The sequence below is a fragment of the Mytilus edulis genome, chromosome 1, assembly GCF_963676685.1.
Source record: "Mytilus edulis chromosome 1, xbMytEdul2.2, whole genome shotgun sequence".
NCBI lineage: Eukaryota > Metazoa > Mollusca > Bivalvia > Mytilida > Mytilidae > Mytilus > Mytilus edulis.
Window position 1 is genome coordinate 81,166,302 of NC_092344.1, and position 26,138 is coordinate 81,192,439.

Sequence of the window (26,138 nt, forward strand, 5' to 3'; positions counted from 1 at the left end):
GACGTTTTCGTTCATTTTTTTGTTAATAAATAAGGCCGCTAGTTTTCTCGTTTGCATTATTTTACAGTGTCATTTCGGGGTGTTTTAAAGCTGTGTATGCGGTATATAGACTTTGCTCGTTGTTGCAGGCCGTACGGTGACCTGTATTTGTTAATTTCTGTGTCATTTTGGTCTCCGAGAGAGTCAAGTGTGGAGAGTTAATTGTCTCTGAGACTACTATAACACACAGTAGTCTCAGATTGTCTCAACATGGCAATCATACCACATCTTTTTTGTAAACAATGAATTTTAAATTGTAAAAGATTTAATGACTGGAGAATTTCAGAAAAGGTATATCGTTCACATGAATAATTTTAGCGCTTATCTGTATATTATGAACATTCATTACTATATATATGAATAAAGTGTATTTACTTTCAATTCTAAGTTTACTAATCGATCCATGATGGTTATTGATATAGTATACAGACCCTCTCTATTTAATAAACTCTGTGACCGCCGTGGATAGTAAACTTGAAAATGAAAGCAGATGGAATTTTGAAAATACACTTTATTCGTAGTATATGTACACAGGCACTTGTCTCAGAAAAAAACCTATATATACCTTAATATAACATTAAGGTATATATAGGATTTTTTTTCTGAGACAAGTGCCTGTGAAATATGTATGTTCAAGTAAATACACTTACTGAGTGCTCCTTAACAGGAGAGAAATAAAAGAAAAGATTAAATAAGAAACTAAAAATAGAACCACGTGGTCTTGTTTCACTTCCCTCTCAAAACAAACATGGAAGTTGAAGTGGGAGGACCGGACACTACAGATAAGAATGATACACTCATAAAACCGTCTGCTGTCAAAGCTACGGGACAGTTTATAAAATTTCAGACTGCAAATGAGAATGTTAAACCAACAGAAAACGAAACCTCTGTCACTGATCGTTCAGAAACAGACGAAAAAAGTGAAAATTCGACACCCAAGTACCCGGAAGGGAAACTTTGTGGTTGGTTAATTATAACTGCTCGCGGTTTAATCAAAACAAATCGACAAAGATGGTGTGTGTATGGAGACAAAACATGTAAACTTTATTATTACAGAAGTCAAAATGACATAGTCCCACTTGGAGAGATTGACATTTCAAGAGCAACATTTCACTTTGAACCTACTGTGGATAAACCAGGGGCTTTCCAGATTAGGTGATATACTGAGTTCCTAGATTTTATTAACTTTTTTTTTATTAAAAGCTTTATTAAGATCATAATTTAGGCAAACTTTTGCAAGCAATAATGCTTATTCAGTTGATCAAATGGAGGGGTTAATAGATGAGGTCTTTAAGATGTCGTTCTAACCATAAATTACATGTACATGTATGCAACTAAATAATAGGAGATTATTTCAAATATCATTTTGTGCTGCGAAGATGACAAAGCCAACTACAATGTTAATTATCAGCCACACTTAATGTATGTGGAAATACAGAAATCAAATGCATGATGGCTTGTTTCCATATAGGTGGATGTGCCCTTCATTTATGTAATGAGACCTTTTAAAAATGTTAAGAATGGTTGAAGTAACCATTTAACTTTTGAAATAATAGACCACAGAATATCTTCTGAGCAAGTTGTCTTTGATTAAACTGTATAAGATTAAATGTGATGTCACAGACATATAGATATATTTATATAGTATACATACATCATGTAAATGTATCATACAAAAAAAAAAACAAACACAAAAACATTTTCTGTGAAATGCTAATGCCTATCTGAACTAACCCTGTTCTTAGTCATTCTTTTATTATTTCTGTGCAGAACTTCTAACTTCTATCTTACAAGATCAGGTCCCAACTATGAAAACCTTTGCTCTCTGTTGTCATATGCTGATCTCTAGGTATACATTTGTGTCATTTGCAATTGGGTAACCTTGCGATATTTTAATAAATGTCAGGATGATAACGAAAGTCATAACTGTAAGATAAATCTACCATGACATGTGCTAGACTGAGAATCATTGTTATTTCTCTAAATCATAAGCCTACAGATGGCAAGAGGACAGGCAGCCTTATATTACATTCTCTGACTCCGGGAAAAAACAGTCTGCTTGTACTTATTAATATTGCATAATTGACGGGAAGCTTATGTGAATTAACAGAGGTAACTACCAATAGTAATTACACCCCACATAACAAAGTTTTGTAGGGTATTATGTTGTACATGTAGATCCATCTGTCCATCCTTTCTGTTCTTGTCATCACACTTCCTCCTAATTCACACAAGATAATTTTAGGAAACTTTGTAGATATTTATGAAAAATTATGTAGATGGGCATAACGACAGTTAATAATGAATATTATATAATAATAAATTTTTTTTCTAGAAGTTATGACTCTTTCAAACTTAGAATTTTGGCCCAGTTATACTACTACAAGAGTTTGTCATGACAACTCCTCTGAAACCACACAACAAAATTTCATGAAATTTTATAGAAAGTATGGAAATACTATGAAGATATGCATTTCCACAAGTAATTTTAATCCGTTGTCTTTTGTATGAGTTATAATATAAGTCTTATGAATATCTTGAGATTTTGTTTGCCCAGTGACAATGTTGAGTCTTGGAAAATATGAGCGTGCTCACAAAGGTTCTTTAATTTTGATCTGAATGACATATTAATTTATGAATATATTTACAGGTCAGATAATAGAGAACATGTGTTAGATGCATCCAATCGCCATACTATGATGTATTGGTTACAAGAATTACAGAAAAGACGTAGGATTTACAATAGTAATCAATCTTCTAAACTAACCAGACCAGTTAAGGTATTTTGATACAAACATTTTATATGAGTATCAGACTGTATCCAGAAGGTTCAATGACTAGATCATTCCTTTGGTCTGGTAAATTATAAAAACAAAGAAAAACTTGAGCTGAATCGAAAACAAACTTATATTTTGTTAGACATTCCATCCTGCTTTCTTGAATCAGTATCAAAATGTTGTATATTTAGGGGCCAGCTGAAGGACGCCTCTGGGTGTGGGAGTTTCTCGCTACATTGAAGACCCATTGCCATTGGTGGCCTTCGGCTGTTGTCTGCTCTATGGTCGGGTTGTTGTCGCTTTGACACATTCCCCATTTCCATTCTCAATTTTATATGTTGTGTACAAGTTGTAATGTTGTACAGATTTTTTATTCAAGTTTATATCAGTGTTTTATGATACAAAAAACATTATATGACCACAAAAAGACTTTTTATGGGTATGAATATGGTATAAGGAGAAAAATAAAATTAGAATTGAAACCATTCAGGTATCCTCATTTCAAGCTTGAGGACAAGGAGATGAGCACTAAATGTTAGGTTGAGGTATATAAATTTGAATTTAAAACATTAAACTAGTACATTTTAGAAGATAAACTTGTATCACCTGGTGAAAGAAGGTATGTGTCAAAAAAACGTATAACTTGCACAAAAACCCTGTACAAATTATAATTTATACAAACTTACATCTTGTACACAGCATATATAAGTAATGTTTTCAACAATTTATGCAAATGAACAAGAAACATTAAAATCATTTCTTTTATATATTACATCTGACCATTTCTGGTAAAATTGGTTAATGGAATGTTACTGGTAACAATTTTTGATTGGAGAACCTAAATCAATACTGAACTGATCTTACTCGACATTTTATTTTTACATTGGATCATGAAATATATGAAATGGTTGATTGCTATATGTTAAATTAAGAGTGGAGAGTTATACAATGTACAAGTAAAAATTCCTAAGATTTCAATATGGAGAAAATTAAAGTTTTGTTCATTTCATTGACTCTAAAGAACCTGTAACTCACAAAGAATGCATCAGTATTTATCAGTTATTGGAAAGATTAGTATGAATATAGACATATTAAATTAATTTATTTATTTTCAGAGGCCACAACGCTTGAGTGGACTTGATATGCCTAAAATAGATAATGGGAAAGAAAATGATGGGCAGGCAACTGAAAAAGATCTTTCTCCTAGCAGCACAGTCATTATCCCAGAGATTGTGGTGCCTTCATATTCACCACTTTCTGTTTGTACAGGTGATACCATTAAAAGGTCACATACAGGGTCATTTTCATCATTGAAAACAGATATAAGGGATGCCATAGGTGCCATAATGAATGGACAAAGCATTACAGGTTGTTGACGCTTTCTTCACAATCCCAAACCTGCTGCACGGTGAAAGTTACAAGGCACATAAGCAAGCAGATGTCTAACTTTGTTGCAAGTTATCATGCTGAATTAATAATCTCACACTTTGCTTGAAACTTACAAAAATATATTTAATATATATGCACTAAACCTTTTACAAGTAATAGACCTCTTAGATTTTAAGAAGATAAAAGTTTTTCAAACAATGTATAATTGTTGATATATACCAGACGATGGGACACAAACTCCCTACATGTAATTAATCTTAATAAAGTTACAGTCAGGCTTTCATAATTGTACAAAACACCTGACTGCCATTTTCAAGATTGCCCATGTACTGGTTTGAGAAGAATATGTTCTTTTCAGTACAATGTAGTTGTCTTTGCAAGAATCTTTTTTGTAGACCATGTCTAAAAAATGCACTGATTCAGGAATATAAATAAGATTTAGAAAAGATTTCCAGTATTTTATTTGTTATAATTTCCTGAAACATACAATGAATATCCATAGTATTGTTGATTACCATCACCAATCATTAGAACTTTGTTCAATAAGTGGTGTTTACAAATTATGTTAAATTTTTGTTGAGGTTTATTGTTAAACGACTTGCTTGAACATTAATTTTAATAGAACCCAGCACCATCACATTACTATCGACAAGGTAAAACTGTTTGTTATATATAAAAAAGCTTTACTAAGCTAGAAATGCACAACTACCATTAATTAGTAAATTGTTGAACATTGTATATTTTCTTCTATTTTATCCATTAACAATTTCATAGTTTTGAAACTATGAAAAAGTTGGCATAAAAAGTATATTAAAAATTAATCCTTAGAAGGCCATATTTAATTTATTGAGAAACAACATTTACAAAACAGTTCTTTCATTTAGATACATTTAGCAAAAGGCCAATTATCAACCAGAAAGTTAAAATTTTGATAAATACTGTGAAAGTACTTTAAATCGTGGGTATCAATTTTCGTGGTTTGAGTATTATTAACATGTTCGTGGGTTTTTGAATTCGTGGATTTTAGTTTTCTAATATAAAAAAAATAATTGAAAAATTAAAGCCTTTAGAAACGAAGGTTACAAATAGTCTTGATTGAAGGAAATTGCAAAGTAAACATTGACCGTGTAAATCGTAGTGATAACACTAATTAACCTATGATAAAGTGATCAACAGATTAAAGACCATCAAAGGTGTTGATTAGGCAATAAACATGTCACCTAAAGAAAACAGTAACATAAATAAATGGTTTAAACGTATCTTGAATTGTCAAATAATTCTTATCAAAATCAAGCCCAGCTTGAAATTATTATTTCCCACATGTAGGAGAACTATGAGGATATAAAATTAACACTTTATCATACTAGCATATCAATACCGGAAATCTGACTTTCGTCAATCAACAATATGTTTTATGAGAATAAAAAGATTAAAAGTTGTACAGTTTAGGTTATTAAAGATTAAATGGGTATAATTCTGCATGCGGTTGTAGTTCTGTGACTGCTATTAATGTATTCTCAGATTTGGCGTTATTCAATATATTCTCTAGATCATATCAGTGGTCAAACCTACCGATGGGGATCTTTCCATGTCTTGATTTGGACAATGGTTGTTTTATTTCGTTGGACACTTAAATTCGTGGATAAAGTCATCCACGAAAACCACGAAAATTGGTACCCCACGAATAAAAGTACTTTCACAGTAGGATAAATTATCTAGTATTGTCTTAAAATTCAACATCACCAAGATAATTTTCAGGTACTTTTTTTTCTTCACTTTATGAAATATAATTTCTGCTTTTATATACATGTATTATTAACAGCTAATAAATTAACGAGAATATACCATTATTTTTTAGGGAAGTTAGGAGGTGGTAAAGTATCAAAACCTTCACCTTCACCTTCATCAACAAGTACAACCAGTGATGATTGGACTCTTCTAGAAAATTCTGAACATGCAAAATCTCTAAAGTCCCAAAACCCTCAAAACAAAATCATGAACGCTTTTAGTAAAATTAAAGTAGGAAAAAAGGGGAATAACTCTACATCACCTACAGATAATCAAGTTTGTCATAGATGTAAACAGTTGCAATCCCAGTTATCAATGTCAAAAGAAGAACATAACTCGACAGAAGATGAACTTCAGGCCCATAGAGAAATTGTTCGTATACTGCAGAAAGAACTGGACAAACTCAGTAGAGATGTTTTTTCTAGGTACAAATTAACCAACATTTCTTATTATATAAAAAGAATATATTTACCACTAAAGAACTAGTTACAGTATTAGTGAATACAACTATGGGGCCAAAAGTGTCTTAGCGCAGCAATATTTCAATTTTTAAATCATAAACCACTCTAACTTTCACAGAATTATAAATAAGACATTCCTTACCTAATATTTATAAAATTTTCACCATCAGAACCAAAACTATTTGTTATCAAACTGATTGTAGCCTTTTTAAAAATATACATTTTAAAATAAAATCATCTTTAGTATACAAAATAGAGATCCTAGAGTCGGGAAATATATATTTTGAAAATGCATATAGATCGATAAGTGACAGGCTCTTTGAAACTTCCAGTTTATACATGTTCAAAAAAGTGAATGTATAAATTTGATTTGTACTTTATAAGGAAACTTGTATATTTTTAAGAAATGAGGCAGATGACAAAGACAGAGAAGGGTTGTTGAAAATGGTGGCTGAAAGAGATAAACATATCACAGAACTACAGTATTCTATTGTCAATCTCAAAGAGGAAAAGGAACATCTGTCTCAGAAACTCAGGTAAAGTGTTCATCAAGACACCCACTGGTAAAAGTAAACTTTCATACATAAATAAAATTTTATTTTGCCAAAAAGATAAAAAAAAGTTAACCTGCCTCTCAGTCATGGTCTGTTGACTTTGAATCTGGGCTAAATTTACATGTTAAAGTTAACGTTGAGGTCAGTTTATTACAGGAACATATTATGATAAGTCATTGGTATTAAGTGTGCATTGTTTTTTTTCTTTGTTTGTTTTTGCACATCTCATTTGCTTGGAAATTATTTGGTCATGCAACTTAAGTCATTGTTTCTTGGTTTTTGAATTTTTGCATAGTTTACATGTTAAAGTATTGCCATTTTAATTTAAACTTTTACATTGTACTATCAAATGACATAAAGGCAAGGCATATCTCTGTGTCAGCAGTTCATTGTAACCAGTAATAAAAACTAATACATGTACATTGGCAATCATACCACATCTTCTTTTTTTATGCCCTTGCTACAAAACGTTAATGGGATATTAATTTATCCCTGTCTGTCCATCTGGATAAGGATACAATGTTTGTCCACCTATCTCCTCACAGTTTTGGAGGTACAACTTTAATATTTTGCAGGATGTTCATAGACATAATGAAGGTGTGCATGGCCACAGAATTTTGATATTTTTTTCAAATATTCTGATAATGACAGGTAGTTGGACTTGGTCATTTTTTGGGGTACTAGCTTCATAAAAAGATCATGGTTTGTCAGGCTAATTTTATCCTACAGTTGCATCATCATACATAGTGTTAAATTTTTATTTTCCTATGGTCAGGCGAGTGCATCATTTGTGACTTACAGACAGCATAACAATTTCAGGTTGTATGCCAACATCACTGTATTTCCAATCTAAAATATGTGGATCTATACTAAATATGACAGAGAAGAAAAAGGGAGGAGAGGCATTGTCCATATCTAGTTTTTGTTCTAATGATAAAATATTATTAACAAGGTTATTAACAGGAAATGATGTAATTGGGCCTGTGTAGTTTTAAAAAAAAAAATCCAAGAAAACTATTACAGTATTTGTTCCTAACATATTAAGAGGGTGTCCATGAAAAAACCAGGCAGTGGATGGCACATGACATATTTTGTTTTCAAAGTTTTTTCATCTATTTCATATCACAAATTCATTCTTTCTCAAAGTTAAGTTTTGTTTTTTTATTAACTACAACAAATAAAGAGAAAAAAATACATAGAAACCACTGAAAATTCATTGAAAAGGAGAGATAACTCTTCATTTTGTACAAAATTTTGTTGAGTTGTTAGTGAACTTTAAAATCATTTTCTGAGCCATCCACTGTTGATTCAAAAATATCTTTCACATATATATCCTTTGTATGATATAAACATTGCATTGGAACAAAAAATCAGTGGGAAAAAAATTATGTTGTGCCACCATTATCATAGGATTTGCCTGATATTTACTTGGACAGCCTCTTTAAAAAAAGAGATAGACGTTATTTTTTTAAACTGGAACAGATATATTAATGGTAGTTTTCATAACAAAGTAACAAATACATGTTTGACAGAGGTCTGGATATTTGCAAAATCAATAGAAATATTTAATTTTCTTTTGCAGGTCAATCGATGGAGAAACAGGTGAATTGTCAGAACAAGTGACTATGTATCAAGATATGTTAAAAGCCAAAGATGATACTATCATTCAACTGACCAATGAAATCACAGCATTGGAGAAAGAAAGGAATAATAATCAAACTAACACTCAAAACAGTGATGATGTCAAAAATTCAGAAAATACAAGACAATCTGTTATTGTTGTGTCAGATACTCAGGAGCTAGCTAGATTAAAGGTAGGTTTATAATCTGTTATTGTTTTGTCAGATACTCAGGAGCTAGCTAGATTAAAGGTAGGTTTATAATCTGTTATTGTTGTGTCAGATACTCAGGAGCTAGCTAGATTAAAGGTAGGTTTATAATCTGTTATTGTTGTGTCAGATACTCAGGAGCTAGCTAGATTAAAGGTAGGTTTACAATCTGTTATTGTTGTGTCAGATACTCAGGAGCTAGCTAGATTAAAGGTAGGTTTATAATCTGTTATTGTTTTGTCAGATACTCAGGAGGTAGCTAGATTAAAGGTAGGTTTATAATCTGTTATTGTTGTGTCAGATACTCAGGAGCTAGCTAGATTAAAGGTAGGTTTATAATCTGTTATTGTTGTGTCAGATACTCAGGAGCTAGCTAGATTAAAGGTAGGTTTATAATCTGTTATTGTTTTGTCAGATACTCAGGAGCTAGCTAGATTAAAGGTAGGTTTATAATCTGTTATTGTTGTGTCAGATACTCAGGAGCTAGCTAGATTAAAGGTAGGTTTATAATCTGTTATTGTTGTGTCAGATACTCAGGAGCTAGCTAGATTAAAGGTAGGTTTATAATCTGTTATTGTTGTGTCAGATACTCAGGAGCTAGCTAGATTAAAGGTAGGTTTATAATCTGTTATTGTTGTGTCAGATACTCAGGAGCTAGCTAGATTAAAGGTAGGTTTATAATCTGTTATTGTTGTGTCAGATACTCAGGAGCTAGCTAGATTAAAGGTAAATTTATAATCTGTTATTGTTGTGTCAGATACTCAGGAGCTAGCTAGATTAAAGGTAGGTTTATAATCTGTTACAGCCTCGCTTTCTACCTGTTTCGAGCCGAGTACAAATAACAGATTGATATTTTGAGACAATGTATGGTTATTCTTTATATACTGCAACTCTTATAACTGTTCAAAATGAAGTATTTAGGGTAAAAAACGTCATTCTTTTATTGTGAGCGGACAACGTAAAATTGCCGCGAACCTGTATGTTTTATTGACGTCATAAGTAAAACTCTACGGAAACGCATTGTCAACGTCATAAACAAGGTGATATACGGTCAGTGACTGTATATCACAAATAAATATACAGTCAATGCAATTTGACTGCTCAAATAGCACAGCTGCAGTATATAATCTGTTATTGTTGTGTCAGATACTCAGGAGCTAGCTAGATTAAAGGTAGGTTTATAATCTGTTATTGTTGTGTCAGATACTCAGGAGCTAGCTAGATTAAAGGTAGGTTTATAATCTGTTACTGTTGTGTCAGATACTCAGGAGCTAGCTAGATTAAAGGTAGGTTTATAATCTGTTATTGTTGTGTCAGATACTCAGGAGCTAGCTAGATTAAAGGTACGTTTACAATCTGTTATTGTTGTGTCAGATACTCAGGAGCTAGCTAGATTAAAGGTACGTTTACAATCTGTTATTGTTGTGTCAGATACTCAGGAGCTAGCTAGATTAAAGGTAGGTTTATATGTATTGTATCTGGAGGTAATTAGAAGAAATACAATTTAGAATGTAAATGGGAAATATGTCAAAGAGACAACCTGACCAAAGGGCAGATAACAGCCTTCTTTGAAGACCACCATGGGTCTTCAACACAGCAAGAAAATCACACACCCGAAAGTTTGATTTTGTAGATATGGTACAGTATGAGATATTTTCTCCTTAGATAACAAGAGAAAACATTTTTTGTTCAAATGCAACCCAGCCTTAGGCTCCTCCCCGTTAATATATGAATTGGGTACTCTGCTATGGATTAATTTTATCATTGCAGGTTGCTTCCCATGCTTTAAATAATAAAAACTTTTTTTTTTACTTTTTTGCAGGATATGTGTCAAGCATATGAACTACAAAACAAATTTTTAACCAAAGAAATTTTAGAACTCAACTACCTCAGACAAAATGATCAAGCCAATGAAAAAGCTCTTATGATGTAAGTTAGTTGTAATTGATAATTGATTGGTTTTTGGGGATAATATCATGATTTAAAAATAAGAAGATGAGGTATGATTGCCAATGAGACAACTCTCCATTAGAGACCAAATGGCGTAGAAGTTGATAACTATAGTTGCTGTACAACCTACAATAAAATTTAAAACCCATACCACTTAGTAAACTATAAATAGCCCAGAAATGACAAATGTAAAACAATCCAAACAAGAAAAAAATAGCTTGTTCTATGTACAAAACATTAAACAAAAAACAAATATGATATACCTGTACAGTAGCAAACAACAACCACTGAATTTAAAGGCTAAAGTTTATTTCTGTTTGGTTAATGCTTTGTTGTTTTTCTCCCTAATAATGAATTTCTTGAGAAACTGACTATTTTAAATCATCTGGCTTTTTCTTCATCACGATCACATCCCAATATATACTAAGTTTTTATCTCAACTATGAAGAAATAAATGCAAGACATAGGTATTACAATCCTGTTATGGCAGCAGAGATGGCGTAAACTATTTTAAACCAATTTCCTTGACCTCATCCGTATGGTTCAGCTACAGCTTGAAAAAAATGTTATTGTATATTTGTCAATGTATTTGGTATATAGGATCCTTGCTATGTCTACATTTCTGTCAGACAGGTTTTACCTGGCAGTGACCTCATTTTTGGACCAGTGATCAAGGTTAAAGTCCTATGTAAACAACACATGGATAAATGAAACAGTGAATAAAACAAGAAACAAAAATATTATACATCTTTATTATTATCAACAGAATAAATGATATAAATGTATATACAAATTGAGACAAACAAACATTCATTCAATGCAGGAAGGGACTCACTCATACTGAATATCATTCTTGATTTTACCGATGATCAATAACTGTCTGCTGCCAAAAAAAAAGCTCCAATTTCGACAGACTTTTACGAAGGTCAAGACTGAATCCTCAGATTTTACAACTGTAAAGAACATCAGACTTATAATCAGATCGACTTTTAGTCGAGTATCAATGGTAGTTAAGTCCATGAAGCCATGAAGTTATCTTGTTTCATTTTACTGCTAATAGAAGGAGAAATATATGTATAGTTAATGCAGGCAAAAATTCATTTGCATATTTACAGGAGTAATGCAAAATTAGAAGCTCAGTATTTCCAAACAAGAAGCAAATATTTAGTCTTGTTTCAAGAAATAAAGAAACCCAAACAAGGTTGGTATTGTTTTATTTAACATTGCTTAAATGATTTTAGTAATTTTAATTTAATAGTTGAAGCTTTTCATAGGTCAGTTTTTGAAATCAAGGTCTTTACCCTCAAATTTCCCTGTAGGGTCAGTGTAATAAATGAAAAATTTATTATATAGATCATACTTTTCATTTAGTTGTTTGATCATATTTTTTAGATTTCATTTAAGGAATGACTGTAATATTTTTTCTGTCTATGAAGAAATAACATAAAAAATTTGGTGCACACTGAATAACACGCGTAGCACCACATTTTTTATATTATTTCGAATAGACAGAAAAAATATTACAGTCATTTCTTATAATTTAATTCTAAATTCCATTTTAAACCGTAGAAAACCCAGCATGAAAAAACGTTGATGACGTAACGGTCACATGACTAAATTATGTCTATGGGCTCATAACAAAATAACGTCAGCCAATCAAAAGACGCTTTACATCCAAAATTAAATTATATCTATTTGATTCTACTTCTAAGTATAAATTTTAGTTTTAGATGCTTTTTATATGTTACAAGAGGATATAAAAAAAGACTGCCTTTATCAAAACATAGTGTTGTCTGGTTTCTTTATATACATATGTTCAGGACACTGGACAGTGTCTGGAAACAGTTACTTGTCTTTCAAAACATATGTTCAAAACCAATAAAATTGGTACTGTGTTCCCACCCACATAAAATTTACCGATCCTGTATATATCAAATTAGGTCACTAGCACACTGTGTAACTAATTTTATTGCTATTTTATGAAATTTTCCTTTGATTTTACTGACTGATAATTTCATTTCTCAGAACAGTAGAGTGATATGAAAAGTTAATCACGAGAAAGTAAGGGAGCAAGTGCAGTTGTCAATGTCTTCATTGATAAAATAGCAATAAACATATTATCATTGGTCATCTCAAACCTTATTTTAATTAGATAATGCGCTATATAAATATTGTAAATAAAATAATAATAATAAAACCTGATTGCTTTTCTCACTTTCGCTGTGCTGGCTCAAAAAATCAATCTCATTGAGATGACCAATGATAATCTATGAATATTATATTGACCTGGGTGTATTTTATTATTTAAAGGTGAGGAAGGAAATCAGCAAGATGATGTTGTAAGCCAATTGTTGAAAGAAGCTATGGCTTTTGAAAATGACGAAGCAGAAGGTCTTGAATTCCAGCTGACATCAAGGTACTAGCTATCTAGCTATGATGTTCTTACCATCTTTTAAGACTCGTTTGATATTCATAAGTGTGAAGTCCTTTTTTGCTGAACAAGTACACAATTTTATTTAGGGACAAGCTGAGGACGATCTATTGGTGCAGGATAATGTCGATGCATTGAAGACACATTGGTGGCCTTCAGCTGTTGTCTTCACTTTGGTTGGGTTGTTGTCACTTTGTCATATTCCCCATTTTCATTCTCAATTTTACATTATTTTGGAGTAAAAACGAGATGTGGCATGAACCTGTCCAGTTACTTTCTATTAATTTTGATATTTATTTTGAAAGTCTTCTAGGATTAGTGCTCAGAGTTGGATAGAATTAATTGTGCACTTAAGGAAACAATATTACTTTTCATGTCCATGCCCATGTTAAATTGAATATATATACATCTACAGATATACATTTCCCCATCTTCAAATGGGGATGAAACAAAAATCATACATGTATTACATGTAAATTAGTATTCAATAAAATTTGTTTGACTTCAGCATAGGCTTGTTAAAAATAAGGAAATGAACATGTAAGCACCAGACAAATAGCCTTCATAGACTTATTAAAAGGGGATATAGTTACGATACTGTTGTCAGGTCATTAAAGATTGCATATTTTGGCTTTAACATTGATTCACTGATAGGGTCTTTGCATCGGAACTAAACACATTTATTTCTAAAAAAACAGTTGTTGGCATGACACGGGTTATGTTCTTCTCATATATTTTATGATAGTATGATACTAAACCCCTAACGGGAGGGATTGTACCTGATATTCATATGATGAAGACATAATCTTTCAATCAGTTTAATTGAGGTCTGGAGCTGGCATGTCAGTTAACTGCTAGTAGTCTGTTGTTATTTATGTATTATTGTCATTTTATTTATTTTCTTTTGTTACATCTTTTGACATCAGACTCGGACTTCTCTTGAACTGAATTTTAATGTGTGTATTGTTATTCTTTTACTTTTCTACATTGGCTAGAGGTATAGGGGGAGGGTTGAGATCTCATAAACATGTTTAACCCCGCCGCAATTTTGCGCCTGTCCCAAGTCAGGAGCCTCTGGCCTTTGTTAGTCTTGTATGATTTTAATTTTTAGTTTCTTGTGTATAATTCGGAGTTTAGTATGACGTCCATTATCACTGTACTATTATGCATATTTTAGGGGCCAGCTGAAGGACACCTACGGGTGCGGGAATTCTCGCTACATTGAAGACCCATTGGTTGCCTTCGGCTGTTGTTTGCTCTATGGTCGGGTGGTTGTCGCTTTGACATATTCACCATTTCCTTTCTCAATTTTATTCATTACCAATCCATCAGCATAAGATTTAACAAGAATAAAGAAGTCATTTTATTTATTTTGTCTTGCATGATAATTGTAATATATTTGATTTCATGACATTTTGAAGATATAAGTAATTCAGATTATAAAACTTAATTAAAGTTAGATATGTTTGAAAACAACATATATTTGTAGATATCACTATGACCATGATGAATTATCTTATACCTAAGCTTTATTGTTTTTGGAATAAAGAATATATATAACTTGCTTTTTTTTAGTGGACAGGAATATGATCGGTATGGATTTGTAAAGAGATATGGAGAGGATGAAGAGGAAATAGATCCTTTAGCAGTTAAAGCTGAACAATTAGAAAGACACTCAGAGGAAATAAATAATAAAATAAAGGTAGTATTTGGCAGTAATTGTTTATGTAAATTTTTTTCTTCATTTTCTGTAAATCTGTGCTTTTTATAAATTATTTGAAATATATGCATATTCGTTGGAAGAAAATAATGTAGTAATGAAAACATGAGAAGTTTAAGATCCAGAATGATCAAATAGAAAAAAAGAAAAGATATCCTTTTATTGATTTAAAATACTTATCTCTACAAACACTGGACAAAGCCCTAATCTTGAAAAGGTATATCTTTATTGTATTTCTAGTCATCATAGTTACTGCTTATAAATAACTTTAAGGAAATAAAACAGATATATGTTTTTTGTGTTAAAGAAACCCCTCACATTTGTATTTTACAGGATGCAGAGGAAATCCAATCCTTTAAACTGAGATGGGAGAACTTTATGGTTGGTTTAGGTGTAAAACCACTTACAAGATCTTCAGAGTTGAAGAATTTGATAAGAATGGGTATTCCTAATGAATACAGAGAACAAATATGGAAAGGGTAATACTCTTCATTGATTACAAAATATAAGACATTTTTTTATGGCCCCACAACCAAGTTCGCAACGAAGTTGTCGGTGCCATATAGTTTTACCCTTGTCCGATATTCCGTAATTCCGTAATTCCTTAATTCCAAATTTCCGTCATTCCGCAACAAACCATTATACAGAGTTTTTTCTAAACGCCTTCAGATATTGGGCTGATTTTTGGTATGTGAGTTAACCATGATGAGTTACAGATCAAGTTTAAGTTTCGTTCTGCTCCACTATTTTTTGCCGAAATTACGGGCTTTGGACTTTGATAAATTGTTGAAAACCACAGTTATTCAGACTTTTTTTCTAAACACATTCAGATATTGGGCTGATTTTTGGTATGTGAGTTACTCATAATGAGTTACAGATCAAGTTTAAGTTTTGTTCCGCTCTGCTAATTTTTGCCGAAATAAAGGGTTTTCAACTTTGAAAATGTTGAAAATCACAGTGATACAGACTTTTTTTCTAAATGCTTTCAGATATTGAGCTGATTTTTGGTATGTGAGTTACTCATGATTAGTTACAGATCAAGTTTTAAGTTTTGTTCCGCTCGGCTAATTTTTGCCAAAATTAAGGGTTTACAACTTTGAAAATTGTTGAAAATCACAGATTACAGACTTTTTTTCTATACGCATCCAGATTTTGAGCTGATTTTTTATATGTATGACTACCATCATGTTTGTGTCCACAAGTGTTATTGAAATTGCAGATTTTTGAACTTTTTGAGACGGGGTCATTCATGTCGCTTTGACACATCTAGTTTATAAATATATTACCTGATTTAATTACCGTTACAGATTTAATTTATTGTAGAGATCATGTTTTATCAAAAAGTAGCATAGATCATTTATTTAAGGTATTACTTTTTGTTGTATTAGTTTATAACTAACTTATATGGTATGCCTCATGCTCATTCAATTGAACTATGCAATTGTCTCAAGTGTATTTAGTATCTGTTTACCATTTTTGTTTCAAAATCAATAGATTCTAAAATTTTATCCATTATTTCTAAGTTCTCTTCAATTTGATCTGGCTTTGTCTTTTTCATTCCAACATTGTTATTACCTGAAGTTCTATGTGTGGTGAAATTGAATGTGATTTTATATTTTTATAATGGAAGAACTTGACTTCTATGTTTCAGTTGTGTGAATTTTTATGTTGGAGAGACCAGAGACAAACTGGGACCCAATTATTATAAGGAATTGGCTAATAAAACAAAGAATGCCTCCCTTAGTCCAGAAACAAAACAGGTGTGTATGGTTTTATATTGGGTTCACATGCCAAGAAATGTATCATCCCCTAAAGGTCACTCATGCATTCCATATTTAAAAGAAGACATTGTTTTTGTATTGAATGTAGGTCTGGTAGAGACGAAAGCTTGTAATGCAAAATATCCTGCACCAACTTGTGAAAGGAAGAATGCATGATAATAATTCTTATACTGTGTGTAGTAGCAAGATGGTTTACTAGTGTATCTTGAAAAAAACATTAATATCAAGTTTTTGGATCTTTAAGCCAGAGATGAATTTTGTTATTGAAATGGACACTTCTGCATGTGCAGTAGATTGTAATTGCAAGTACTTGGATTAAAATAAAGTTTGATAATCTTTTTACATAACTTTTCTAAGTAACCAATTTTCATAACTTTTTGGATTAAAAAAAAATCTTTTTGATTTTGCTTTTTCACAGACTTGTTTGATAGCTTTTGTGGGTAAATATTCTATGTAACCAGTTATAATCTACCTTTAAAGATCCCTCCACCCTAAGGGTGACAGGTAAGTCTCAATCTATTCAGGTTCATTGTATCTCCTAGTATGCTAAATAGCTGATCTACTACTCATTGGAGAATGGAGATTGATTAAAGATTTACCCTTGGCACTTTAGCTTCCTGTACCAGTAAATTTAAGAACCATGAAAATGTAAAGTAAGTTTTTTTAACCATATTTAACAACCGAATTCACACGAAATCTTAAACCATTGTTTTTATCTTTTTTTCCCCAGATAGAACTTGATCTTCTAAGAACATTACCAAACAACAGACATTACGAGAGTATTGAAAATGAAGGCATAGAGAAATTACGGAAAGTTTTGTTAAGTTATAGCTGGCATAATCCAAGCATTGGTTATTGTCAGGTAAGAAAACTTGTGGTATATAATGAAGTTATCAATTTTGTGCTTTGGTATCAAGACACATTAGATCACAAACTTTGATTTGTGTAAATTTTCATACTCCTGATACAAAAAATTGTAGCAGGTGGGAGAATTTTTTAAAACTATTTTTAGAAACTCCTTACAATGAACATAATTAAAGGTTATTAAGATTCTTTGAAGTTTCTTCTGTAATAGATACTGATTAGAAAGATAATTTGTATCCTTATTAATTCTTTTCTTGCTAGGGTTTAAACAGATTAGCAGCAATCAGTTTATTATTCCTATCAGAAGAGGAGGCATTCTGGAATCTTGTAGCTATTGTTGATTTTCTGATGCCAAGGGATTACTACAGTAAAACTTTATTGGCTGCCCAGGTTGACCAGGTAAGTTTTGCAATGATCTTAGTGTACAGTAACAACTTTTGATATCTCTTTGTCCAATGTTGGTTTTCTGATGCCGAGGGGTTACTACAGTAAAGCCTTATTGGCAGCTCAGGTTGACCAGGTAGGTTTTACAGTATTTTACTTCACCTGATCTGATTGACATGTAACAACTATTGATATCTCTTTGACCAGTAACAACTATTGATATCTCTTTGACCAGTAACAACTGTTGATATCTCTTTGACCAGTAACAACTATTGATATCTCTTTGACCAGTAACAACTATTGATATCTCTTTGACCAGTAACAACTATTGATATCTCTTTGACCAGTAACAACTATTGATATCTCTTTGACCAGTAACAACTATTGATATCTCTTTGACCAATGTTTATTATTTCAAGATCTTCCATCTGTTAACTGTCCAGATTTATGTCTTTTAGTAATCTGTAAACTTAAAACCACTTGGCACGTTGAAATGAAACAAGTAAGATAAATCTTTCGTTATGTCCTTTAAGCACATTATAATTCATCTTGTTATCAAAAAAGGCCACAGTATACATAGCTTATCAGTAGTTTTCTTTCTTTTCTGAAACTGTTAAGCTGGATAAATAATCCTCTCAAAATCATATTTAAAACACAGGTAACCTTTCCAAACAGCTGAATCTATGATTTCATAATCTTGGGAAATTAGTGATATCAGATCAAATTCTGTGAAGTCACTTTCTGCTTTCAAAATCCTGATTTTATTTTCTGGCTCAATAGAATAAATGGCAATGTCACCACATCTACTGATAGAATGACATTTGAGAAATATTCTCAATATGTTATCTTTTAAATAAAGGCAACAGTAGTATACCGATGTTCAAAACTCATAAATCGATAGAAAAAAAGAAATCCAGGTCACAAACCGAAACCGAAGGAAACGCATTAAATATAAGAGGAGAATGACGACACAACATTAAAATGTAACACACACAGAATCGAACTAACCATTAGACAAAATCCGATGAAAATAACAAATATAACATAAAAACTAAAAACATGAATTTGGGATAGAAAAGTACCGTGACACGTCTTATAATAATGTGAATTCACACTCAAATACAAGAGGAAACAAACGACACAAAAGAAACACAACATTAAAATGTAACGCACACAGAAACGAACTATAATATAACAATGACCATATTCCTGACTTGGTACAGGACATTTTTTAAAGAAAAAATGGTAGGTTGAACCTGGTTTTGTGGCATGCCAAACCTCCCGCTTTAATGGCAATGTTAATTATAACATTTATGCAGCTTTGTTCAAAGATGGTTCCATCATGCACATGAAATGTTCAAGACCACTTTTAGTTGTGGGATCATCATATCCAAGTTCATTATCACAGCACCTGTTGAAGGATTGAAAATGGAAAACATATTTTGTTTCCTGATGTCATCTTTTGAACCACGATTCAATCTTTTACCAATTTTTTTTTATACTACTAAGACCCCCATTGATTTTGAGGACAATCAACAAGGGTCAATGTCACAGGAGCAATTAATAAATTGAAACTTGGTAAAAAAAATATGGTTTCAGCATAATATCTGTTGAACCATATGCCATATGTTCTCAAACTAAACTAGAGAATGCTGTTGGGAAAAAACAAGACTCTAATCATATCTTGACCTATCTTTGATGGTTTAAGTGGCTTTTTATCCCTCACAAGAATTTGCCAAATTGTCAACACACTTTATTCATAGTGTTGGGTATTTCAGAAGAATACATTTTTGTGTCTATTAGATTCATATGATTTTGATTTTATATTGCAGAGGGTTCTTAAAGATTTGCTTCATGACAAGCTACCAAGACTATATAATCACTTTGAGCAGTTAGATGTTGATATTTCCTTGTTTACATTCAACTGGTTCCTGACAATATTCATAGATAATATTCCAACTGGTACATTCCTACGAATATGGGACTCATTCTTATATGAAGGGAGCAAAGTAAGTAGTTTAGGTCAAAGATGTAACCAAAAAAAAAAATAAAAAAATTTAGAATTTCACACATTTTTTTCAGCAGTTTTTTTATGTGTAAATGAATCCAGATACCTCATAATTATTACATTTTCTAATAAATTAAATTATTTATACACTCAAGGTAGTTGTTTTATTTTAGGTTTTATTCAGGTTTGCTGTTGCCTTTTTTAAAAGTGTTGAGGAGGATATTTTGGAAAAAACAACTGCCCTACAACTGAACCATTTCATGAGAGTAATGGGAGACAAAATGAACAATCCAAAACACATATGTCAGGTACCAAGTTTTTATAGTACTAATATTCACACAAATCTATAAAGACATGTCATACATTGAGAGGGGAAAACTTAAGGGCATACGATACAGTTTTGATCCTGTATTTACAGTTTGATGAAAATTTCCATATAGGCTATTTTTTGCCTGATTAAATCAAATATGTAATAAAAAATATACCTCCATGTGCTACTTTTTGAGTTAAATTAGGTCGAAATTTTGTATATTTGCTCAAAATTCGGATTTGTGTCCGTATTTTCCCTTTCGAATGCAAGCCATAACTTTTTTGTTTTAAAAGATAAACAAAAATTGTTTTTTGTCAAATAATTTGTAATTTCTGCATTTTATAAGTATTCTAAAAAAAAAGTGCATTTTTTGTTCAGAAATAACTCATATTTATCAAATGGTCATGAATTGAGAAAACAACGTATGTTTTTACTGTATATTTATCAAAATTAAAAAAATTGCACTATTTACAGTTTTATAAAATTTGGTCCACATAATCTCCCTGTAAAATGAAACAAAATGTTGTTTTAAAAAATAGGGGTCCATGCACTCGTTTTCAAATTAAATCAGTTTGAATGATAAAAATCAGTCGAAAAATGCATCTTTTTCCAATATGTCATAGTTTGACGTCGCGAAAATAACATTTTACTTTAGCAACGTCATTACCTCCCCTGTAACTGTATCTGTAACTGTAAGGAGAAAATCATGGTAGGGAAGGCTCACTCATCTACCTTGAATTCATCCTCTTTCTTTTCATCAGTTTCATGCACATTTCCCCAAAAAAGTATAATAGAACCAAAATTTACCTCAAATAAATTCCTCAATAATCTAGAAATCCTACTTCCACTTTCCTATTTGATGCACCAATTAATTTCTAGAAACCTTAGTTGCAACAAAATAAGACTTGGCTTATAGCATGAAGAATGCTGTAGGAAATCTTTTGTAAACCATAATGAAGATCTTACCAAATCTGGTTTAATTGGCCCATCGTTATAGGAAAACCCCTATTGACCTTTAGTTTCTTGAGCTATCCTCCTCCTGTTTATCCAGGCGAGTCAATAGATAAATAATATATGAAATAATAATATTTTAGTATTTTTTATTTCAGCTTGCCTTTAATTGGATCAATCCATTTCCAATGAGGATGATAAGTACCAGAAGACAATTCCATCTGCAGCATGTTAAGGTAACTAACAACGTTATGTTTAGGTCTGTTCCATAAAAGTTATTAGAGGGGGATTAAGTATGTGAAAGTAGTTTTTCTTTGTTTTTTGTTTTGAGTGGTTTTATTTAACTTTTTTTTAACTTTTGGTGTGCAGCATTTGCTACTCCTGTTTGGATTGATAGATATCTATAAATTAAACTAAACCATCTCATTTATAACCTTATAAAGTTATAGTTTCTAACTTTAAAATTCAAGGTAAAATATAAAAAAAAAAAAAAATTAAGATAAATTTTGTGCAAGTATTTCAATAAAAATTTATGTATAGATACTATAGATGATGATATGGTAGTCAAATTGATTCTCAATCAGGGATGGGGTCGATTACTTTAAAATGTAATCGATTAAATTACAATTACTTTGCTAATAAAATGTAATCGATTACATTACAATTACTCCCTATTTCATAAGTAATCAATTACATTAGATTACTTTTCTTTATTGTAATCATGATTACTTTAGATTACTTATGATTACATTGTACATGCTATATCAAAGTTTTTTTATAACTTTTTATCCGCTTATTGTGGTGATTTTTTTTAAAAGCCTTAATTTATTCATCTTTTAAAAGAATTTATAGACAAGACAGTTACAGTTACAGTGTAACATGTGTAATTTGATAAAATAGCTATAGACAAGTGTCCTTTCTCTATGTAAAAGATGAAACTTTATTTTTAACTACAAATTGTAACCAACTGCCTAATTAACAAAAAAACTGAAAATAAGGAAAAATTAATTAAGTATAGTTTTATTGTCTGTTGGGACATAATTGACACATCCATTAATGTTTTTACAGGTGTTAATCACTACTTTCATTTTTTTAAACAAACAATGGGTGGGCTTGGGTATTAAAATTTTATTGTCTTAATAACGATATAAATAAAGTTAAAAGTGGTTGATTGTCATTATTTGTTTGAAAATTTATAATACTTGAAGCAACAGTTTATTGTATTGATGAAACTTCTGACGTCACCTATTGTTTGCAATATTTATGCCATATGTATACACTGTACATGTACAAAATGTACTTGTTTATACTGGTGAGCCTTAAAAGGCTAATAAAGTTAATAAAGAATAAAATTAAGAAAGCACATATTATACATGAATTTATGGAAAATAAAATTCATTCAATTTTGTCAATAAATGAAACCTGGTTTTAACTTCCATTTTGAATTAAGTGGGCTTATATATTTATGCCGACCATCAAAGTCAAATAGGAACTAAATGCTTTCTGCATTTGAATTTCAATGTATTTATGTAAAAATATTGGGTAAACTAATATGAAATTGGAGTTAATATCAGAAGTTTTCAATCAAGGCAAACAAATGCTTTCAAGGCATATTCTTTTATCATTAGAGCTCAATTTCACAAAGAAATATTGGACAGTAAATTTCTTTTTGTAAACTGTTAAAACAAAATAAAACACTTGGTTATACAAATTTGTTATATAGATGATCACATTAAACAAGGTCCCATCATTGTGATTACTAGTTTCATGATTTTTCATTCAAGCTTTACATTTTCTTATTTTCATCTTGTCTATCAAAATCTTTGTTCATATTTATACAAGATTTGTAATCATCAAGTAATCTTATGAATGTAATCTCAAAGTAATCTAAAAGTAATCATGATTACACTGTTTTTTGTCATGTAATCGATTACATTACGATTACTTGTAATCAGAAATGGCATGATTACTGATTACATAGGATTACACTGCAAAATGTAATCGATTACAGCTGATTACGATTACTGATTACGATTACCCCACGCCTGTTCTCAATGACAAGAAATTATTCAGTCATAATTTGAGTTTAAAATATTTAGTTTTTTAACCGGATTTTTGTGACAAAAATGTCGGTTATTGATTTGGGGATGTACGACGGGCGGCCGGGCGGGCGGCCGGGCGGGCGGGCGGCAATCAAATGTTGTCCGTGCATTAACTCATGAACCATTCAACCAAAACTTTTAAAATTTTAATATGTTATTACTGACAACTATACGAAGGTCAAGTTTAATAATGGCAATTTTGACTTTTACCGTTCAGGAGTTATGGTTCTTGAAAGATTGAAAAATGGAGTTTCCAGTCGTGTCCGTGCATTTACGCATGAACTGTTCTACCAAAGCTTCCCAAATTTTAAAATGTTGTTACTAATGACAGAATGGAGGTCAAGTTCAATAATGACGAATTTGACTTTTACCATTCAGGAGTTATGGTTCTTGAAAGATTGAAAAATGGAGTTTCCAGTCGTGTCCGTGCATTGTTGCATGAACTCTTCTACCAAAGCTTCTAAAATTTTAATATGCTGTTACTGATGACAAAATGGAGGTCAAGTTCAATAATGACGATTTTGACTTTTACCGTTCAGGAGTTATGGTTCTTGAAAGATTGAAAAATGGTGTTTCCCGTCATGTCCGTGCATTTTCTCATGAACCATTCAACCAAAGCTTTTGAAATTTTAATATGTTGTTACTGATGACAAAATAGAGGTCAAGTTCAATAATGACGATTTTGACTTTTACCGTTAAGGAGTTATGGTTCTTGAAAGATCGTAAAATGGTGTTTCCATTCACGTTATTGCATTTACTCATGAACCATTCAATCTAAGCTTTTCAAATTTTAATATGTTGATACTGATGACAAAATGGAGGTCAAATTTGATATTGACGATTTTCACTTTCACCATTCATCAGTTATGGTTCTTGCCAGGACACAAATAAATGTTAATAAATCCGGTTTGCTGTCGTTGTGACAGCCTCTTGTTTTTAAAAAGTAATCATTTGAGAGAAACATTGTTTGCCATAACAAATTGATTTCTGAGCCATTTATGTAAGGGCCACCAAAATACATTATGCTTGGATTTTTATCAAAACTTTATATTGATAGAGAACAGAATCTGAATTTATTCCTAATTTAAAATTGATGAAATTCAATTGCTTTACTTACGCAAGTTAATTATTTGTTGCTGTGCCTTCACACAAAAATTTTCAGTTTGGCTATTACTGACGGGTGGTTTTCTAGCTTATTGATTTTCTTTATGATATGTTTCAGAATGAACTAGCTGAACTGGATAGAATGAGAGGTAATTTACGGGACAACCAGAGATGTGGTGGAGATCATGATGATAGTAGCGGTGATGATCAATGATTTATTCATGAGACAACCAGAATTGTGGTTGAGATCAGTGATTTATCCACTAGACAACCAGATTTGTGGTTGAGATCTTGAATAAGTTAATCAAAGATATAAATTTTACAAATTACACATCAGGAACTGATGAAGTAATATAAATTTAACCGTTCACCGCCACATGTTACGAATAATAATGAGGCTATTTAAATCAATTTACCGTTACAAAAAGAAGATTTTAAAAAGAAACAAGTATTTACTCTTGATCTTCTTTATACTACTGATACATTTTGATTTAGACATACCTGTTAAAATGCTACATCACTTCTGTTTGTTTCTATTTTTAAAGTCATATAAACCGGTGTGAAAATTTTGTTTCAAACCAGGAAGTTATTTGATAGGAAAACAACGCACACGTTAACGGAAAAAATATGGAAAATTTCCGGAAACTATACTCAAAAGTCATTTATTGCTAGATGATATATATAGTATTCTTTTCTATTAATATATATATAGGTAATCAAATAAGTCTCGCTGATATTTACTTGTTTATTATTTCATGCTGATAATTCTACAACTTAACTGTTAGATTATAAGACTAATGTTGATTTAAGATATTAATGCTTACCTGAAAACAACCCTGGATTTCTGGTATTAACAAACAGGGACTCTTCACTTGTATGCTGGACTAGTGAGGTATATTGTTAACAGCAGAAAGTGCAATTTGTTGTTGAATAAAAAAAAAAAAAAAAAAAGAGATCTTGATGATAGTAGCAAAGATGATCAGTGATCTTTAGTTAAACATACAGTATTTATTTTCATTGTAATTCTAGTTTTATGCTTTACTGTTCAGAATTTGTGTTACTGTGAATTTAAACTTTTTTCGTTGGATACCAAATTTCATGGATATAGGTAAACCACAAATTTAAATGTAAAATTTAACATAGTGGAAATTTTCTATTATTATACTTCATGATAAAATGCCATATTTTGATACAAGGGTGTTAATTTACTCTATCACATGGCTGAGAGGGTGACAATTTTTTTTAATGTTACCATCTCGTCTAGACCAATCAAAAATCGATAGTTTAAAGGACAATGAATTGAATTTACATAAAGTAATTAAATACAATGCTAAAGTTCTACGTTTTGGCTCAGATTTTATTATTTGACTGTAAAAAGAAAAAAAGAAAACATCTTGCTTAACTTTTGTTGTTATTTCTAATACCTGTAACGTTGTTATGTACGTGACGTCATAGAAAATACTTTAAAAAAAAAATCTGTAAAAGATTATAATGATAGGACATTCAGTATAATAGATTAAATAACACATAGCTGAGAGGGTGATAGAGCAGATTGGTTCCCCTCTAAAAAGCATTTTCAACCTTGGCTTCGCTGCGGTTGACAATATTTTCTCGGGGTAATAATCTACTCTATCACCCTCTCAGCTATGTGTTATTTATATATTGACATATATGCAGGCTTTGGAAAAATCATCAT

At 31.3% G+C, this 26,138-nt stretch overlaps 1 protein-coding gene across 2 annotated transcripts; it reads left to right on the forward strand.

Moving 5' to 3' along the window:
* Positions 1-768: 768 nt before the first annotated feature.
* On the forward strand, positions 769-25,832 carry LOC139491619 (TBC1 domain family member 2B-like). Of its 2 annotated transcripts, none has more exons than XM_071279401.1 (18): positions 769-1,194; positions 2,690-2,819; positions 3,932-4,085; positions 6,064-6,418; positions 6,859-6,990; positions 8,591-8,822; positions 10,660-10,766; positions 11,903-11,988; positions 13,098-13,203; positions 14,794-14,920; positions 15,272-15,417; positions 16,590-16,698; positions 17,450-17,581; positions 17,845-17,982; positions 19,800-19,976; positions 20,149-20,283; positions 21,395-21,472; positions 24,561-25,832. In XM_071279401.1, the coding sequence occupies exons 1-18, from the start codon at positions 788-790 to the stop codon at positions 24,654-24,656; spliced, it is 2,847 nt and encodes a 948-aa protein (XP_071135502.1). In that variant the 5' UTR covers positions 769-787; the 3' UTR covers positions 24,657-25,832. The 2 variants fall into 2 exon arrangements, with proteins under 2 accessions (XP_071135502.1, XP_071135491.1); XM_071279390.1 differs by having other exon boundaries at positions 774-1,194; positions 3,932-4,184.
* Positions 25,833-26,138: the final 306 nt, after the last annotated feature.

What these genes read in the sequence shown, in the direction of transcription:
- LOC139491619 (XM_071279390.1), top strand. Translation starts at nt 788, where the DNA reads ATGGAAGTTGAAGTGGGAGGACCGGACACTACAGATAAGAATGATACA. An exon ending in AACTAACCAGACCAGTTAAG is followed by an intron (nt 2,820 to 3,931) that starts GTATTTTGATAC and finishes ATTTATTTTCAG; the next exon opens with AGGCCACAACGCTTGAGTGG. An exon ending in AGTAGAGATGTTTTTTCTAG is followed by an intron (nt 6,419 to 6,858) that starts GTACAAATTAAC and finishes TATATTTTTAAG; the next exon opens with AAATGAGGCAGATGACAAAG.